Below are 17,212 nucleotides of genomic sequence, written 5' to 3'. Positions count from 1 at the left end.
CAACTTAATTAACTCTGCAAGCCAAGACTCCTCACACCTTTAAAATGGAGATGATAATATCACCTACCTCACAGAGTTACCATGAGGATTAAAAGAAATAATCATTTAAAGCATTAAGCACATTCATTCATCCAACAAATATTTACTGAGCACCAACTATGTGTCAGGCATTATTCTAAGTACTGGCAATAAAGTGGTAAACAAGCCAGAAAATGGAACTTATATTCTAATATAAGGAAAAACAAAATAAAATATCTGATGGAGATAAATACTATAAAAATAAAGCAGGATATAGGAGATAAAGAGTGACAATGAGGGTACCCGTTTGGTAGTACGTAAAGGTTCTCTAATAAGGTAACATCTGAAAAGAGACCTTAAGGGAATGAGGGAGAGAGTAATATAGATAACTGAGGAAGAAATCAGATTCATTTCTGGCAATACAGAAGACTTAGGTGTCCAGAAAAACACTTGTTCAGAATTCCTTAAAATACTGATTATTAAACAAACAAAAAAAAAAAATTTTCATGAACGGCTGAACTAGAGAGAAACCAAGGAAAATCTTTGGAGGCAAAAAACAACCGAGTTTCAGCGAGCGCTGAGGCCAGTATCTGCCCTGGGAGCATCCACCAATCTCTAGTGGTTTAGAAATTGAGTCTTAAGGGACTGCTAAGGGGGAGAAGGATAAAAGCTTGGGGCCTAAAGAATGTGGGGAATCTGAAGAGCAACACTGTCGGTGGGTGAACGGGTGTGGTAACAGGGACAGGACACGCTCATCATAAGCAAGTGGACATATTTGGCAGTCTCAACCTGAGTAGAAGAGAAAAAAAGAAGTCTCTCTCCTCTCACTCCAATTTGGGACCAGAACTCATACTACCTGTGAGGTCTAACAAAACTCAAACTAAAAATTTAGTTTCAAGAGGTTCAGAATTGAAGACACTGGAGCATGACAGAAGCAAACACCAAACCACCAGGAGGAGTGCACTTTAAACCAGACCTCAAACTATACTCAAAAATAATAATCCATAGAACAGGGACTTCCCTGGCGGCGCAGTGGATAAGACTCCGCACTCCCAATGCAGGAGGCCCGGGTTCGATCCCTGGTCAGGGAACTAGATCCCACATGCGTGCCGCCAACTGAGTTTGCATGCCACAACTAAGGAGCCTTGGAGCCGCAACTAAGGAGCCCACCTGTTGCAACTAAGACCCGGCATAAATAAATATTTTAAAAGGCCTCATCTCCAAGTACAGCCACATTTTAAAATAATAATAATAATCCATAGTACAAAAGCTCATTTTTTTTTAAAATCACAAAATAATGAAGAAACAAACCCCCAAGAACCAGAACAAGCTTTACAGAAACAGACTCCAAACACTGAAAAAAATAAAAATGATCACATACACAATATTAAAATGTTAATGTTTAAGGAAATAAAAGAGATATTAGAAGTATGACTAAGAAAAAGAAACTATAAAAATATGAATATGAAAAAATCAAACAGAAGTTCAAGGTATAAAAATTATAATTTATATTTATATTATAGTATATTGTTTATTGATATATATTATTAGATGACTGAGAGGAGATCATTCTAGGCAGAGAGAAAAACAAGAGTAAAGGGGCCCCTGCATCCAGAATGGTCTAAACCAGAGTAGAATAAGGACAAAGAAGTACTACTTAATAGGTCACAAAAACACTCAATAACTACTAGCTATTATCTCATAGATTCTGTGGGGAAAATTTAGATAATGGAAGTAGTCATTTTTTTCTTTCCCATTTCAGCATCACGTATAGCAGCCAGAGCAGAGCTCTAGAAGACCCCAATTAGATTCAGAAAAGAGTAAGAAAACACTGGTTTTCTATGAAGTGGGAAGAGTCTTAAGCAGTAGTCTCAGTGTCAAAAAGGAAATCTGGGTCTTGTGTGAGCAAGGTAGAGAAGAAGGAAGATGGAAAAGTATCCCCATGTGATTCAGAAGATAAATATCCAGAGGCAACAATGATCAACAAAAAAAAAAGGATCCATTAAAATTGTCATTTCAAATTTAAGTATCAATTATAATTAATTAGGACATCCTCTCAGTATTCAAAAATTTCACAAGTGAAGTCAACATTCCATTTCATTCCTTAAAAAACTAAAAACTGAACTACTATATGACCCAGCAATCCCACTAAAGGGCATATAACCAGAGAAAACCATAATTCAAAAAACACATGTACCCTAATGTTCATTGCAGCACTATTTACAATATCCAGGACACAGAAGCAACCTAAATGTCCATCAACAGACAAATGGATAAAGAAGATGTGGTACATATATACAATGGAATATTATTCAGCCATAAAAGGGAACAAAATTGGGTCACCTGTAGAGATACAGATGGACCTAGAGACTGTCATACAGAGTGAAATAAGCCAGAAAGAGAAAAACAAATATATTAACGCATACATGTGGAATCTAGAAAAATGGTATAGATGATCTTATTTGCAAAGCAGAAATAGAGACACAGACGTAGAGAACAAATGTATGGACACCATGGGGGAGAAGGGGGGTGGGTGGGATGAACTGGGAGATTGGGATTGACATATACACACTATTGATACCATGTATAAAATAGATAACTAATGAGAACCTCTGTACAGCTCAGGGAACTCTACTCAATGCTCTGTGGTGACCTAAATGGGAAGGAAGTCCAAAAAAGAGGGGATATATGTATACCTATAGCTGATTCACTTTGCTGTACAGTAGAAACTAACACAACATTGTAAAGCAACCGTACTCCAATAAAAATTAACAAAAAAAGTACCAGTTACAAAAAGAAAAAAATTCCATTCCATAGCAATGAGAATTTAGAATAAATAAAATTCCCAAACATATGCCAAAATTTTTCATTTTAACTATTTGATTTAATGTTAAACTTTTTCCAAATCTTTTCAAGAGATACTATAATGACAAGTAGAAAATTACTAATTTAATTTTTCTTTTCTTCCATACTTCTGCCCTCAGGCTAAGGTACTATATAACAAAACCAAGAACAAACCACAAGTAATACAGATGAAGAATAACATTTATCAATCACAAATAAGATGTATGATTAGTCCCTAAATATTAAAGAGTTGGTCATTTCATTTTTTTCCTGATTATCAGAATAGAAGAAAATTGATTGGTGGATATCTTAAACATATACGAGTAACCACGTACCATTTGAAACACAGGGAAACTGATGTAAAAATATCAAAGCATGCACTGTTAAATCAATGATAAAATTTTAAGATAATTCATTTTCTCAAAGCTTATCATTCTTTACTATGTTTCTAATTATCATGAACTAGTTTTTCGATAAATACAATTCTTGAGAAATTTAGTTAAGTGGCCATTTTCTACAATTCTAATATGAGCACCCACCTTAAATTAATAGTCACACAGTATAATATAGTGTACAGGATTCAGGCTCAACCTGGGTCCAAATCCCATCTTACTAACTATGGGACTTGAGCATCTTTAACCTCTCCAATCCTACTTCCTTATTATAAAACAAGTTTAATAAAGTACTACCTCAAAGAGTTGTGTAGATTAAATGAGATAATACTTGTAAAAAACACTTATGTTGCCTACATGTAATCAACAGACTCAGTCACACAGCCTGATTTAGATCCAGTTTCATCCCTATTATATATGGATCACAGGACAAAGCATTAATTTCAATCTTTCCTTCTGGAGCACCACTTGCATAATTCGATATAACTGTTCATGCACAGCATATTTAGCACCACAAAATAAAAGTCAATGTCTAATAATATAAACTAGAAAAATATCTGAACTATATGATATGCTGAATTTTGAACTTGACTAAACCAAGGAATTTTCTTTATTTCAAACAGTTAAGTTAAATAGATCAGCAAAATAGTCCCAACAAATAGAAATGGCTCCAAAAATTTTTACGTCAAAAGCCATCTTGTCAATTTAAGTGTAGCTCCTAAGAGATTAACAAATGGGTCCACAAATAACAAATGCTGGTGAGGATGTGGAGATAAGGGAACTCTATACACTGTTGGTGGGAATGCAAATTGGTGCAGCCACTGTGGAAAACAGTATGGAGGTTTCTCAAAAAGCTAAAAATAGAAACAACATATGATCCAGCAATTCTACTCCTGGGTATATATGCAAAGAAAACGAAAACACTAATCTGAAAAGATATATGAAGAGCAATATTCATGGCAGCATTATTTACAATAGCCAAGATAATGGAAGCAACCTAAGTGTCCATTGATAGATAAATGGATAAAGAAGATGTGATGCATACACACACACACACACACACACACACACACAATGGAATACTACTCCACCATAAAAAATAATGAAATTTTGCCATTTGCAACAACATGGATGGACTTAGAGGGTAATATGCTTAGTGAAAAACATTAAAGAAAGACAAATATTGTATGATATCACTTATATGTGGAAACTAAAAAATACAACAGGGGACTTCCCTGGTGGTCCAGTGGTTAAGAATCCACCTTCCAATGCAGGGGATGCGGGTTCGATCCCTGGTCAGGGAACTAAGATCCCACATGTTAAGGGGCAACTAAGCCTGCAAGCCGCAACTACTGAGCCCATGCACCACAACTAGAGAACCCATGCGCCACAACTACTGAGCCGGCACACCACAACTAGAGAGAGAAGCCTGTACCGCAACTAGAGAAGCCCTTGCCCTGCAACGAAGAGCCTGCACACTGCAACGAAAGCCTGCGCACTACAATGAAAGATCCAGCATGCCTCAATGAAGATCCCACGTGCTGCAACTAAGACCCGATGCAGCCAAAAACAAAAACAAAAACAACAAACAAGTGAATATAACAAAAAAAGAAGCAGACTCACAGATATAGAGAACAAACTAGTGGTTACCAGTGGAGAGAGGGAAGGGAAGAGGGGCAATATAGGGGTAAAAGATTAAGAGGTACAAACTATTAGGTATAAAATAAGCTACAAGGATATACTGCACAACACAGGGAATACAGCCAACATTTTACAACTTTAAACGTAGTATGATCTTTAAAAATTGTGAATCACTATGTTGTACACCTGAAACTTACATAATATTATAAATCAACTATACCTCATTAAAAAATAATAACAAACAAACAAATGGTCATCATTTGCCTTGCTTACTGCTATTTTATTTCAAAAGTTCATCCCTGGGCAGATGAAAATATTAAAAATAGTAAAATTATAAAGTTCCCTATTAATACAAATGAGATTTCTATGCAGGTTATTAGCATTCCAGCTAAATAATTAAGAACTTACAAAGAATTAAGATTCAAAGAATGGTAGTGTATTGTTCTAAGTTGTTTGTTTTAAGTGGGTAGGGGCTGGAAGAAAAAAACTGAATTCCTTTCACCATCCCACAACATTCTATAATTCTAAAATCTCAGAAAACTCATATAAATACCAAAATTTAAAACACTACATCCATATACAAAATTTCCCAAGAATCTATGTTTGGTTTTGGAAACATAGGGTTGCTTTCTAACAAAAACTGCTCATCTGCCTGCATATAAAGGTAAGAATTTGAAGAAGATGAAAAATGACAAATCTTCTTTACCTACAATTTCTTCATTGATCTACAATAGAACTCCATTATCTGGACTTATCTAAGGTAATAATCTTCCAAATTATTGCCAGATAGGTAAAACCATGGCCTAATGTAGCCTAAATTGGTACTATAATTTATTCATTGGCTATTATATACCAATTGCTTTGTTATACCTTATAGTTATACCTTATAGTTCCAGCAAGACAGTGAGTAGACTAAGATAACCTAAAAACTATCACTTCACAAATACCTACAAATATTAAATATAACAAAAAATACTTTTCAGTGCAGAGCTGAACTTGCAAGAAAGAAAAGGCAACCCCAAGAGATCAAAATGAAGAAGAAACAGGAAAACAATAAGTATTTGAACTGCTATTACAATTGCTGAAGGGGTTCAGAAGGGGAAGCTAGTAAGCTAGAGACTTAAATTTTAATGCCTATGTAGAAACACAAAATACAGTGTGGTGCTCACTCAAGGAATGAAATCTCCATATAAACATGGGACTCTCAAAAGGTAAAAATGCAGATCCTCCCCACAACCTGTCCCGCCACCCCCGCAAAAAAATCCATCCACTGGCACAGGGAAATTACAAATTACTAGTCTTTGGCTGGGCTACTGAGGAAGGAAGGGAGGGAGGGAGGGAGGGAAGAAGAAGGAAAGATGGAGATAAAGAAATGAACAATAAACTAGAAGAAAAGATATTAGCCACAGGAAAGACTGAAAATATGAAAGATTAAGAGACATGAAGGAGGGATTTCCTTGGCAGTCCCAATGCAGGGGGTGTGGGTTCAATCCCTGATTGGGGAGCTAAGATCCCATATGCCCTGTGGCCAAAAAACCAAAACATATAACAGAAGCAATATTGTAACAAATTCAATAAAGACTTAAAAAAAAAATAGGTCCCCATTAAAAAAATCTTTAAAAAAAAAAGAGACATGAATGATAGAAAGAAAAAAAATAACCAACATGTCATGTATTACGAGTTCCAAAATGCAAGTAGATAAAATAAAGAAAAGGCATTAGTCATGAGAATTCTCCAGAACTAATGAAAAACATGAATCTTCAGATTCAGGAAGCACAGCCACCCCTAGACAAGTTATGGTGAAACTAAAGAACCCCAAAGTCAAAGAAAAAATTTTAAAGCAACAACAGAGACAGATTATCTGTAAAGTTAAATCAGAATGGTAACCGTGACAATTTTAACAACAACAAAAGAGACTAGAGGAAAACAGAATAGTACCTTCAAAATAGTAAGCGAGGGCTTCCCTGGTGGCGCAGTGGTTGACAGTCCGCCTGCCGATGCAGGCGACGCGGGTTTGTGCCCTGGTGCAGGAAGATCCCACATGCCATGGAGCAGCTGGGCCCATGAGCCATGGCCACTGAGCCTGCACGTCCGGAGCCTATGCTCCGCAACGGGAGAGGCCACAACAGTGAGAGGCCCGCGTACCGCAAAAAAAAAAAAAAAAAATAGATCATAGGCCTAAATGTAAGAGCTAAAACTATAAAATGTCTTGAACACAGGATGTAAATGTTCTAAAATTAGATTGTGGTAATGCTTGCACAACTCTGGAAACTTACTAAAAGTCACTGAATTATATACTTAAAACAAGTGACTTTTATGGTATGTAAATTCCACCTCAATAAAGATGCTGAAAATCAAGTCACCTCTAAAAGTGACAACGGCTATTAAATAAACCCCAAAATAAGAATGAAGTAGTATACTGCAGAGCCAATAGGCTAATAATGACTATATAGAAACAAAAAAATTATAAGGTTGGAATATGATGACTGTAACTATCTAAAATTGCAAATACTGCAATAATAGCAAACAGTTATAATTGCACTTAATGTGCCACACACTATTTTAAGTGCTTTACAAGTATTTACTCACTTAATCCTTTCTAAAATATAGTTTCCCCATTGTAGAGCTGGGGAAACCAAGGCACAAAGAAGTTAAAAAAAACTTGTTCAAAGACTTCCCTGGTGGTCCAGTGGTTAAGAATCCACCTTCCAACGCAGGGGACGCAGGTTCTAACCCTGGTTGGGGAACTAAGATCCCACATGCCACAGGGCAACTAAGCCTGCGTGCTCTAGAGCCCACGAGCCACAACTAGAGAGCCCCGCGCACCGCAACTACTGCCCACACGCCACAACTAGAGAGAAGCCTGCGCGTCTCAACGAAGAGCCCACACACCACAACGAAAGATCCCACATGCTGCAACGAACATACCGCAACTAAGACCTGATGCAGCCAAATAAATAATAAAATAAATAAATATTTTTTTAAATAAATAAATAAAAGAATTTTTTAAAAAACTTGCTCAAGATCACGACAGGGAGTTAAGAGAGTGATTTTTTTTCTCTTTACACAAATATCTTTAACATTACTATTGTATTATTATGCATTTGAAAAGGAGAGTAGTGGACATCACTGGTTGCCTATCCAGCATCCATTCACTCTGTGAATTTCTTACCCAGATCTTTGTGTATCCATCTCTCCCCATACAGCCCAAGTACTTTAGAGGAAATTGACCCCATTCTTAGGTACAGCAGTTGGCCCTGGTTTGCTTAAGCCAATCAGCACATTTCAATGGCCACAATCATTGCTTCAGCAGTCCAATCAGGACTCTTGTTTAGAATGTTAGGACAGAGAGGCTGTCTCTCCCAAGAGTTCTAAACAAGAATACATATGGCCCCAAGTACCAGTGGCAGCAGTCCTATTACCATGAGGGAAACAGCAATGGACTAAAGCTGACATTACAGAAAGGAAAACAGCAACAGAAAGAAACTGGTCTTTAATATTATTGTTACTGTAAATCATGCCCTACCTTTGGACTTCCTGATAAATGAGCCTATAAATCCTTTTTATTGTGTTTAAACCAGTTTGAGTTTTCTATTATAACATGAAGTATCAATACAAACTGATATGGAGGAGAAGCCCACGAACAAGCATGTTTCTAGAATAGATTACTCTTAACCTTTAAATTATGATGTCAGATATTAAGGAGGAAATAATTCTAGATACACACATCAAAATAGAAACATGATGAATGATTACCTGTCTAATAAATGTCCATATAAAAGCCTGAAAAGAAACTGCCTGCAATTTTATGTCCCACACAGTATTTTTTAATATTTTAATTTGACATTTTAAATGTTATTTTTTTTAAATCTAGATTTCCAGTTCTTCCCAAAAAATCAAAAGGTTCACACATCACTGGGCTCATGTTACTGCAGGACAACAATCAGCTAAAATGGAACAGCAGATGCCCCACAAGTATAGTCTCTGCACAGTCAATACAAACAGAACCTCTGTATGACCTGCTCAGCTTCTATAGATGTTAAGAGTTTGCACCATTAATATCTTGCAGAACCTGTATCAATGCCACGTAATGAGTAATGAAAAATTATATTCCATCTTCTAATCTTTAACTCTTTTTTTTTTGGCCACACTGTGCAGCTTGTGGGATCTTAATTCCCTGACCAGGGTTTGAACCCCGGCCATGGCAATGAAAGAGCCTAGTCCTAACCACCAGACTGCCAGGGAACTCCCTAAGCTTTAACAGTTTAATTAAAATGGTACAGTTACTTTTTGAAGAAAAAAATTTCATGAAAACATGTATCTGTCACCAGCCCACGGGAAACACTATTCTTGAATTAAATAGCATGGAACACCTACAAATACCTGGTGGAAGCCTTAAACTCAGCAGTGAGTTCCTGAAAACATGCCAATATAATTATTTGGGTCCAAAAGTTTGACAAATTACTTTAGCATACAGATGGAGACAAAATTAAAATGGTTTTAAATTGCAACAAGAAAAATGTAAAAGTTGACCAGAGGTTTTTAAACACTTGAATACACAGCTGTACTATTAATCAAAACTTACCTATAAAACAGATTTGCAAAAGAAATTACAAGAAGAGTGGTAAATTCCAAAGAAACTTATAACAGGGACTTCCCTGGTAGTCCAATGGTAAAGAATCCGCCTTACGATGCAGGGGACGGGGGTTCGATCCCTGGTCAGCGAACTAAGATCCCACATGCCGCGGGGCAACTAAGCCTGCCTGCCACAACTACTGAGCTCGTGCCCCTCAACTAGAGCCCGTGTGCCGCAAGCTACAGAGCCCACATGCTCTGGAACCCGTGCACCACAATTGCAGAGCTCATGCACCCTGGAGTCCGCACGCCACAACTAGAGAACAGAAAACCCACACAACACAGCTAGAGAGAGGCCTGCGCACCACAACGAAGAGCCCGCATGCCAGAGCAAAAGATCCCACATGCCTCAGGGAAGATCCTGCGCGCATTAACTAAGCCCTAACGCAGCCAAAAATAAAATAATAAAAAAATCTTTGGAAAAAAAAGGAAATTTATAACTGTGTAAGGTCAAGCTACATTAGCAAAGTTGGAGGCAGCACTTTGTAAAGAAAGACTTCTAAAGTTATATGGCTCTACTACCTCTTACTATTTGGACAGCTCTCAGGGAGGGGAGGTTGTTTAATTTTAACAGTACAAACTTTATGGTTTAAAGTAACTAATATGTAACCAATACGAGAGAATCGGTAGCATACAAACTATTTTAATAAAATGCCTGAAAAGTAGGAAAAAGTTATGATAGCTGCATATATATATATAATATTAATAAATACATATATAGTATAATATAAAATATAATAAACTTACTAATGAAAAATCCAATGAAGAAAGGATAAAGAAGGAGCATGCATGAGGATTCAGTGATACTGGTAATATGCTGGTTCTTTAAGTTAAATGAAGTTTCAAAGGGTTTATAATACTTCATTACTTATACATGTCACACATTCTTTTGTCTGTATCCTATTTTTCACAATTTTAGACATTTTAATCCAATATACGGACTGTAAAAAAACTTAATAATCAACTTTCTGCATCTACATTCTGAGTGAAAAAACTGAATAACCTGAAAAAATTTTTTTTTTACTTTTTTTTGAAAGCTATTTGAATGGTCAATAAGAAGATATGAAAACTGAACAAGGTTTCAGCAATTCATATTTAGCAGGACCAATGATTTTGCTGTCCTTACACTGGGGAAAGCTATGCCTAAGCTATAAATATCTGCTTAGGGAAGCAAACAACTCTACATCAACTCAAGAGACAGATGTATTCCTAGAAGGGTTGTCATTCTAAGAATCACCAATCTGCTTCACCTTTCAGGCTCTCAGTTTCCTTAACTATATAATGAGCTCTATGTATTAAACACTTAATGAGGGAAGAATTTAAAAACATATGTAAAGCACCTGGCCCATTGCCTAGCACATAGTAAACTGTAGTGACTTTTTTTAAATCACACATTATTAGTTAATGTAACTTCTTTCTTTGAGTAGAATTGAGACTAAGGCTGATAACTATCGATTAGAAAATACTTAAGTGCAGCAGTACTAACCCTGAAATGGACTAGTTTACCACATTCCCGATATTTTCAGTTCCCAAGATTCAAAAGACTGGCCAAGGCCCTGTAGGAGCATGAAAAGTTTTGTAAGGGAGAAGGGAAGGATATCTGTAGGAGCATGAAAAGTTTTGTAAGGGAGAGGGGAAGGAAAAGAACTAATCTAATCCTCTCAGCAACTTTCTCTGCCCTACATGAGAGGAGAACGATGGTGAAGAGGAAGTGTAATTGAACAGATTTTCCCTCTCCTTCTACCCAGACACCTGCTGACCTGCAAACATGTAGCTATGAAAGACTTAACCAGTCACCTTAAAATCTCTACCAGGTATACAGTTCTAGGCAGCATATGAACGAACTATTACTACAGAATTTGGATTTTCCTTAATGATAAAATGCAAGTGACTCATGTTCGGTCATCCACCTCCACAGAAGACATTCTAAAGAACAGAGGAGTTGGAATCCTTCTGCCAGAGGAATGTTGTGTTTCACACACAAACAACTAATGATGGACTATATCACTACCACACATTTCTCCTTAACATCCAAGATACATGAGGTTTAGAAAAAGAAAAAGAAAAAAATTGAGAAGGAAAGTTTTCAAGTCTATTTGGAGACAAAGGGATACATAGATTTGCCATTTATCTACTTCAGATTCACAAACTTTGAAAGTCCACATAGACGCAAAATCCCCAAAATGTTGACAACTGTTGAAACTGAATGATAGACACCAGAGTTCATTAAACTGTTCTATTTTTGTGTACACCTGAACATTTCCATAATATACATAATTTTTTAAAAATGTGTACGTGTGTGTCAGTATTTGTATATAAACTCCCAACACAACAAACTGGTAGAGAAATACCCAATTGTTCAAAATTTTCTTACTCCATAGGTAAGTGAATTTCATCAAGCTACTTTCTCATTCTAGAAGTTGTACCACAGGTGACCAGTCCATTAGTAAAGCTCTAGTGAAGGAAATAATTAACTGCCCTGAATAAAACAAGCCTAACCTTGAAAAAATACAGGCAAAGGGGAAAGGTAATAAACAGTTATTCAACTATTGCACATTCATATTTGTTCCCATCTATTATCTTCTAACACAGGTGAATAGGTGGAAGAAGAGGAAATATCTAAAGGCCAAATTTACTTTTTATATTTTACACTGATGGGCAACAGAAATTAGAATAAAGAAATCTAAAAAGTCCCCATTAGAAATGATAACCATTTCTAAGACTAGAGAAAAAGGGAAGTATCGCATATCCACATTTTAAAAATAACATTCATAGCTCATAGTAGTATAACCAGCAACTTCCAATGACCAAATATGCTTTGCTGATAGACATGAATTCACAAATGAAATAAAGATTATACTATATCTGCTGCAATTCTCTTTTTAAATTGCCATTCAATATTCACAAGATGTAACCCTAAATTCTTTCCAAAATTTGACTTTTGTTAATTATGTCTAAAAATAAAACTAGTCAAAATTAAATATAAATGCTAACTTTGCAGCAAATTAATCTTTCATCAGCCCTGTGAACAAGAATTTTCTGTTCAAAATTTATGGCAAAACATAACTTAGGCAGACTCGAAAGAGTAGGTAGGACATTATTTCTCAAGTCCAAAAGAACTTACTTAAAATGTCCGAAATGCACACTTAGATATACATCCCAAGGGGGAAAAAAATTTATAGAATAAAACTCCTCCACTGGAATCCTCCATAATACTTCCATAGCAACAATTATTTCCTTAGGACCAAAGTGATCTGTTCACTTTCTCAAAACCTGGAGCATCTAAGTTTACATAATTCCCCTTAAACTGAAAAATACAAGAAATTGTTTCATTTAGGTCAGCAGAATTTTGTTTCTATCATCAGCCTGAGTAGAGCACATGGCTCCAGCGCTAACGTCTTGTTCCCCAACCCACTGAGAAGATATGCTCGTAAAATAGAGATCTACTTACCAGGTTAAAGACAGTTTCTACAATATCCCTATTGGATACTTCTCCAACTTCAACCAACCCCGTCAACACGGCAAATTTCATTCTGATGCCCCTGATAGGGAGCCCTGGTTTCAGAGACAAGGCACCCCCTTCGGCAGGGGTTTCTTCTCCTTTCCCTCCACCTCCCCCGTCATCACCTGTTGGTGGCGGGGAAGGGGCAATACTGTCTTCACTGGCCATTGCGAGTTCAGGATAAAGGACCACTCGGAGTCACTCTGGGACAGCAGTCGCTGCGCTAGTAATAAGCACACAGACGCAAAGCAAAACGGAAAGGGTCACTCTTCCAAGTTGTGGAGAAACCCCAAAAGCAGTTGATGTGGAAAGTCCTTGGCGTCGCCTTCCTCCTCTTGGGGAATATTTGTCCAATCTCTCTCCCCGAGGCTGACAACAACGCCAAACCCTATTGGAAGATTAAATCGATGTTAAATAGGCTAGGTTTTGTTTTAGGGTTTTGCGGGGAGAGAAGGGAGTAGTGTCCGTCAAATAAGTTCCTCAAAGGACCCCGCTACCAGCCAGGCGCGGGGTTCTGAGCGAAGTCTGGTTCCAGAGGCCCGAGAACAGGTTCACTCCTCCCCCACACTCTCGCAGGTTCCAGGCGCAGGGCAATCTCTCCTCACAGGTGCACGGAAAAGGAAACTGTCGCTGGGAAAGGGCGGGGGGGGAGGGTGGTCGGAGGAAAGCAGGGGTCCCCAAGCTACCCTAGAGAGAGAAAGTTCCTCCTCACCCAGACACTCCGGACTCGTCCTTGCCCCCCGCCAGGCAGCCGCGAGACGGAGGTGGCGGCTGAGATCCAGGGCAGGAAAGGGCGGGGGAAGGGGGCGGTGATGATTCTCAACGCTCGGCCCAGGGGGAGGAGTGGAGCACCTCTCGGGCACCTGAGCTTCGACTGGCAGAGGAGGAGTGGTGTGTGTAGTGGCCAGAAGGGAGGGGAGTCCCGGCGGCTACGACGAAGAGAGGAGGGAGGAGAGAGAGGTCAATGCACCTGATCGCAGCCTCCAAGTTTCCCTAGTCCGCTCCCCGGGAGTCCGCGGCTGCACAGAACTCCATGGCTTCCTGGCCCGCCCCACCCCACCCCTGCGCTCAGCCTTTGCAAAATCAGCCGCTGCCGGCACTACGGACGCCGCGGCTGAGGCTGCTGCGGGCGGTGAGGATGCTACTGCCACAGCTTGCCCCTCCACTGCTCGCGCGGCTGTCCGCGTGCCCACTTAAGCTGCTCCCCGCCGCCATGACAGCGCCGAGGGCGGCCGGGTGCGGCGTGCGCGTGCGCGAGCGCGAGCAGCCGGGCGGGCGCGAAGGCGGAGGCGACCGCGCGGCGGCGTGGGTACGCGAGGGCGGCCCCGGGGGCCGGAGAGGGCGGAGGCGCCGGGCGCGGGCTTGCTGGTAGGATAGCGAGTGAGGGCTGGCGCGCTACGCAGGTAGCACCAGGTGTATCCCCGGCCCGGCCAGAAAAGACCTTTATTTTCAGCAGCCGACTTTTCTCCGGCCTCCCACTCCCTGACCTGAGAAGGTGCTTTGGCGAGTGCCGAGGCGGTGATTCTGACGCTCCTTCTGTTAAGTTACCGTAGGGCCTCCTGGCGCGGAAGGAACCCGCCCCACGTTGCCAAGGTGTCTTCTTGGACTCGGAGAAGGACACCTGAGGGACCGCCACGAGCTAGAGAGGTGACAGCTCCGGAGCCAGCGGGGCTGCTGTCCTTGTCTAAAGGAGCAAAGAGTCCCCACCCCTGACAGCTTTCAGCTGCCGCCCGCCCGCCGCACTCGGCGAAGACTCGGAAAGAGATTTCCACTGGGATTCCCTGACAGCTGCCACCTTCCTTTCGAAGCGGGGTGGGGGGCGGGGAGATCGTGTGGACGAGGAACGGGGAAAATTCCTTGCAGCTGCCGCCCGACCAAACCTCTCCCACGTTCTGAGGAAGGGAGGACTCCTGAGACAGCTGCTCCAAGCAGCGTGGAGGCGGAGTGCATTTTGCCTGTAGATCTCGGAGGGGTGTTTTTCCTCTCGGGATTTTCCAATGTGAAAGTTAGGCTTGCCTCATTCTCAGATTAGTTTAAGAGATCAATTAGATTAGGATTGAAACCAGCACAGATCATCATAATCTGTGTCCTGTTCCCCCACCACCACCCGTTAACAGTATTCTTCCTGACACATTAGTGAAAAACAAACAAATATTATGGAGGAAAGTGGCTTTTCACCCTTATGGTACTCTTTGAAGCCATAAGGCCTTAAAACATATATAATATTTAAAATACTCGCACTTAAAAGTCAAGCAAAAGTGGGGTCAAAGTTAGGAAGTACTGTGGGAGAGTCAAGAAAAATTATATTGGTTTTAGGGAGGAAATAGTTTTCTAGAGAAAGGGTTATTTGAGATGGGCTTGGAAAATGAACTGGATTTTAACTAGCACATGGAAATTTGGGAGGAGGGGTGTGGCATGAGAAAAGACAAGAAGCACAGGAGCGTCTTCAGAAAAGTTTTAAAAGCTTACACCTTTTTAAAAATACTAAAATGAATTCAGCTGTACCACATCTCATGGTTGCAAATGTTGAAGATTTGTTTTCTGTAAGTGGGTTTAATATTACAAAGATGAGGCAGACATTTTTCTCCAAATCTGAAATGGTGACTTGTGCATTGCCAGGGTAAGAGGCAGTATCAACGTCTTGCCATTCCTGAAAATTTAAACACGTCAGGTTTATATTTTAAATCATTAAACGAAGAAGTCGGGAATAAGGAGAAGTGGGTGTGCCAGGAGGAGAGAGACAACTTTCACTTCATTGTGAACACATCTGGAGGGAGGAAGGGAGGCATTAAACAATGAAAGGCCTCTCATAGCATTTTGCTGCTTCAGATTTGGGCAAATAGTCTAACCTTGAGTATGTTAATATATCTGGCATATAAGTGCTAGTGGAGTATTTGTTAATAAATAAATGTCCTCCATTGAGAAGAAGCAGATGATAGTGAAATGCCCTAAACACAGCGTGGTCACAGTTATTCAGTCTAAATGACCTAGGGCTAAGGTTTATGTCTGTTATGGATTTGTCATCTCACCGTTAATGCTGTTCTACTGATGAAACAAAAGGAGATGTAAGACAATAATCCAACTGTTTTTTACAATTTTTCAGAGTTATCCACCCTCCTGCTTTACTTGGCCCCTGGTTACAGTAAAACAGTTGCCAGAAATCAGAGGTTCACTGCAGAAGGAAACTTCACTTCTAGCCAAGTCACGGTTAAAATACAATAGCTGTGGATTATTGTTTAGGTGTAAAGAATACAGCCATGGAGTGCTTCAGGTAAACTGTTCATCAGCTATTAAGCTCCTTCACGGCACAATACTTTGAACATTGTAGGTACTCAATACATATTATTTGGATTGAGTTAAAACTCAAGTTACTTGCTTTAATTTTTCTGGCCTGAAAACCCTTGCTTGAGTCTATACAACTATTGCCAGTTAGAGAGAGGAAGATCCTGGTATAAAAGGCTACTTTAATATGGAAAGCTGGGAATTCCCTGACGTTTCAGTGGTTAGGACTCAGCGCTTTCACTGCCGGGGGCCCGGGTTAAATTCCTGGTTGGGGAACTAAGGTCCCACAAGCCATGCGGCGTGGGCAAAAGTAAAAAATAAATTAATAATAATATGGAGAGCAGTTTTACCATTTGTTAAAATTTGTTTACATTTTAGTACTATTATGGAAGTTTTCTAGTCAAAAGACTTCATATGAACTATCAGCATATGATTTTTTTTTTTTTTTTTTTTTTTTGCGGTAGGCGGGCCTCTCACTGTTGTGGCCTCTCCCGTTGCGGAGCACAGGCTCCGGACGCCAGGCTCAGCGGCCACGGCTCACGGGCCCAGCCGCTCCGCGGCATGTGGGATCTTCCCAGACCGGGGCACGAACCCGCGTCCCCTCCATCGGCAGGCGGACTCTCAACCACTGCGCCACCAGGGAAGCCCCAGCATATGATTTTATAGGACTGCCGTACTTGTGTCCCTGTATCATACACTCAACTGCTACACAAAAGAGAAGAAAAAAAGGAAAAAGGCAGTAGAGTGTTCCCGAATATGGCTGCCACCAGTGTCTGTGTCCCCAGGGTGAGCCGCAGCTGTCCCCCACACCCCCCATCCAGGGTCTCCAAAACCAGCAGGGCACTAACCGACCTATGAGTGCTGAAGAGTTTACAGATGGATTCAAGCTTTCTGGATA

At 39.9% G+C, this 17,212-nt stretch overlaps 1 protein-coding gene across 4 annotated transcripts in view; it reads right to left on the bottom strand.

Moving 5' to 3' along the window:
- Positions 1-13,844, bottom strand: part of LRBA (LPS responsive beige-like anchor protein) — a 743,236-nt gene extending 729,392 nt beyond the window's left edge. For all 4 annotated transcript variants that reach the window (XR_014326184.1, XM_082838660.1, XM_082838661.1 and 1 more), the window contains exons 1-2: positions 13,745-13,844; positions 12,982-13,420 (exon numbers count right to left, since the gene is read on the bottom strand). Coding sequence is in view for 3 of the 4 variants with exons in the window: in XM_082838660.1 (XP_082694786.1) it covers positions 12,982-13,200 (219 nt within the window). In the remaining variant the exon portion in view is untranslated. The remainder of the gene's footprint in view (positions 1-12,981; positions 13,421-13,744) is intronic.
- Between the last annotated feature and the right edge of the window lie 3,368 nt (positions 13,845-17,212).

Source organism: Leucopleurus acutus (genome assembly GCF_964270905.1).
Source record: "Leucopleurus acutus genome assembly, chromosome: 4".
NCBI lineage: Eukaryota > Metazoa > Chordata > Mammalia > Artiodactyla > Delphinidae > Leucopleurus > Leucopleurus acutus.
This window is presented reverse-complemented; position numbering and strand designations above follow the sequence as displayed.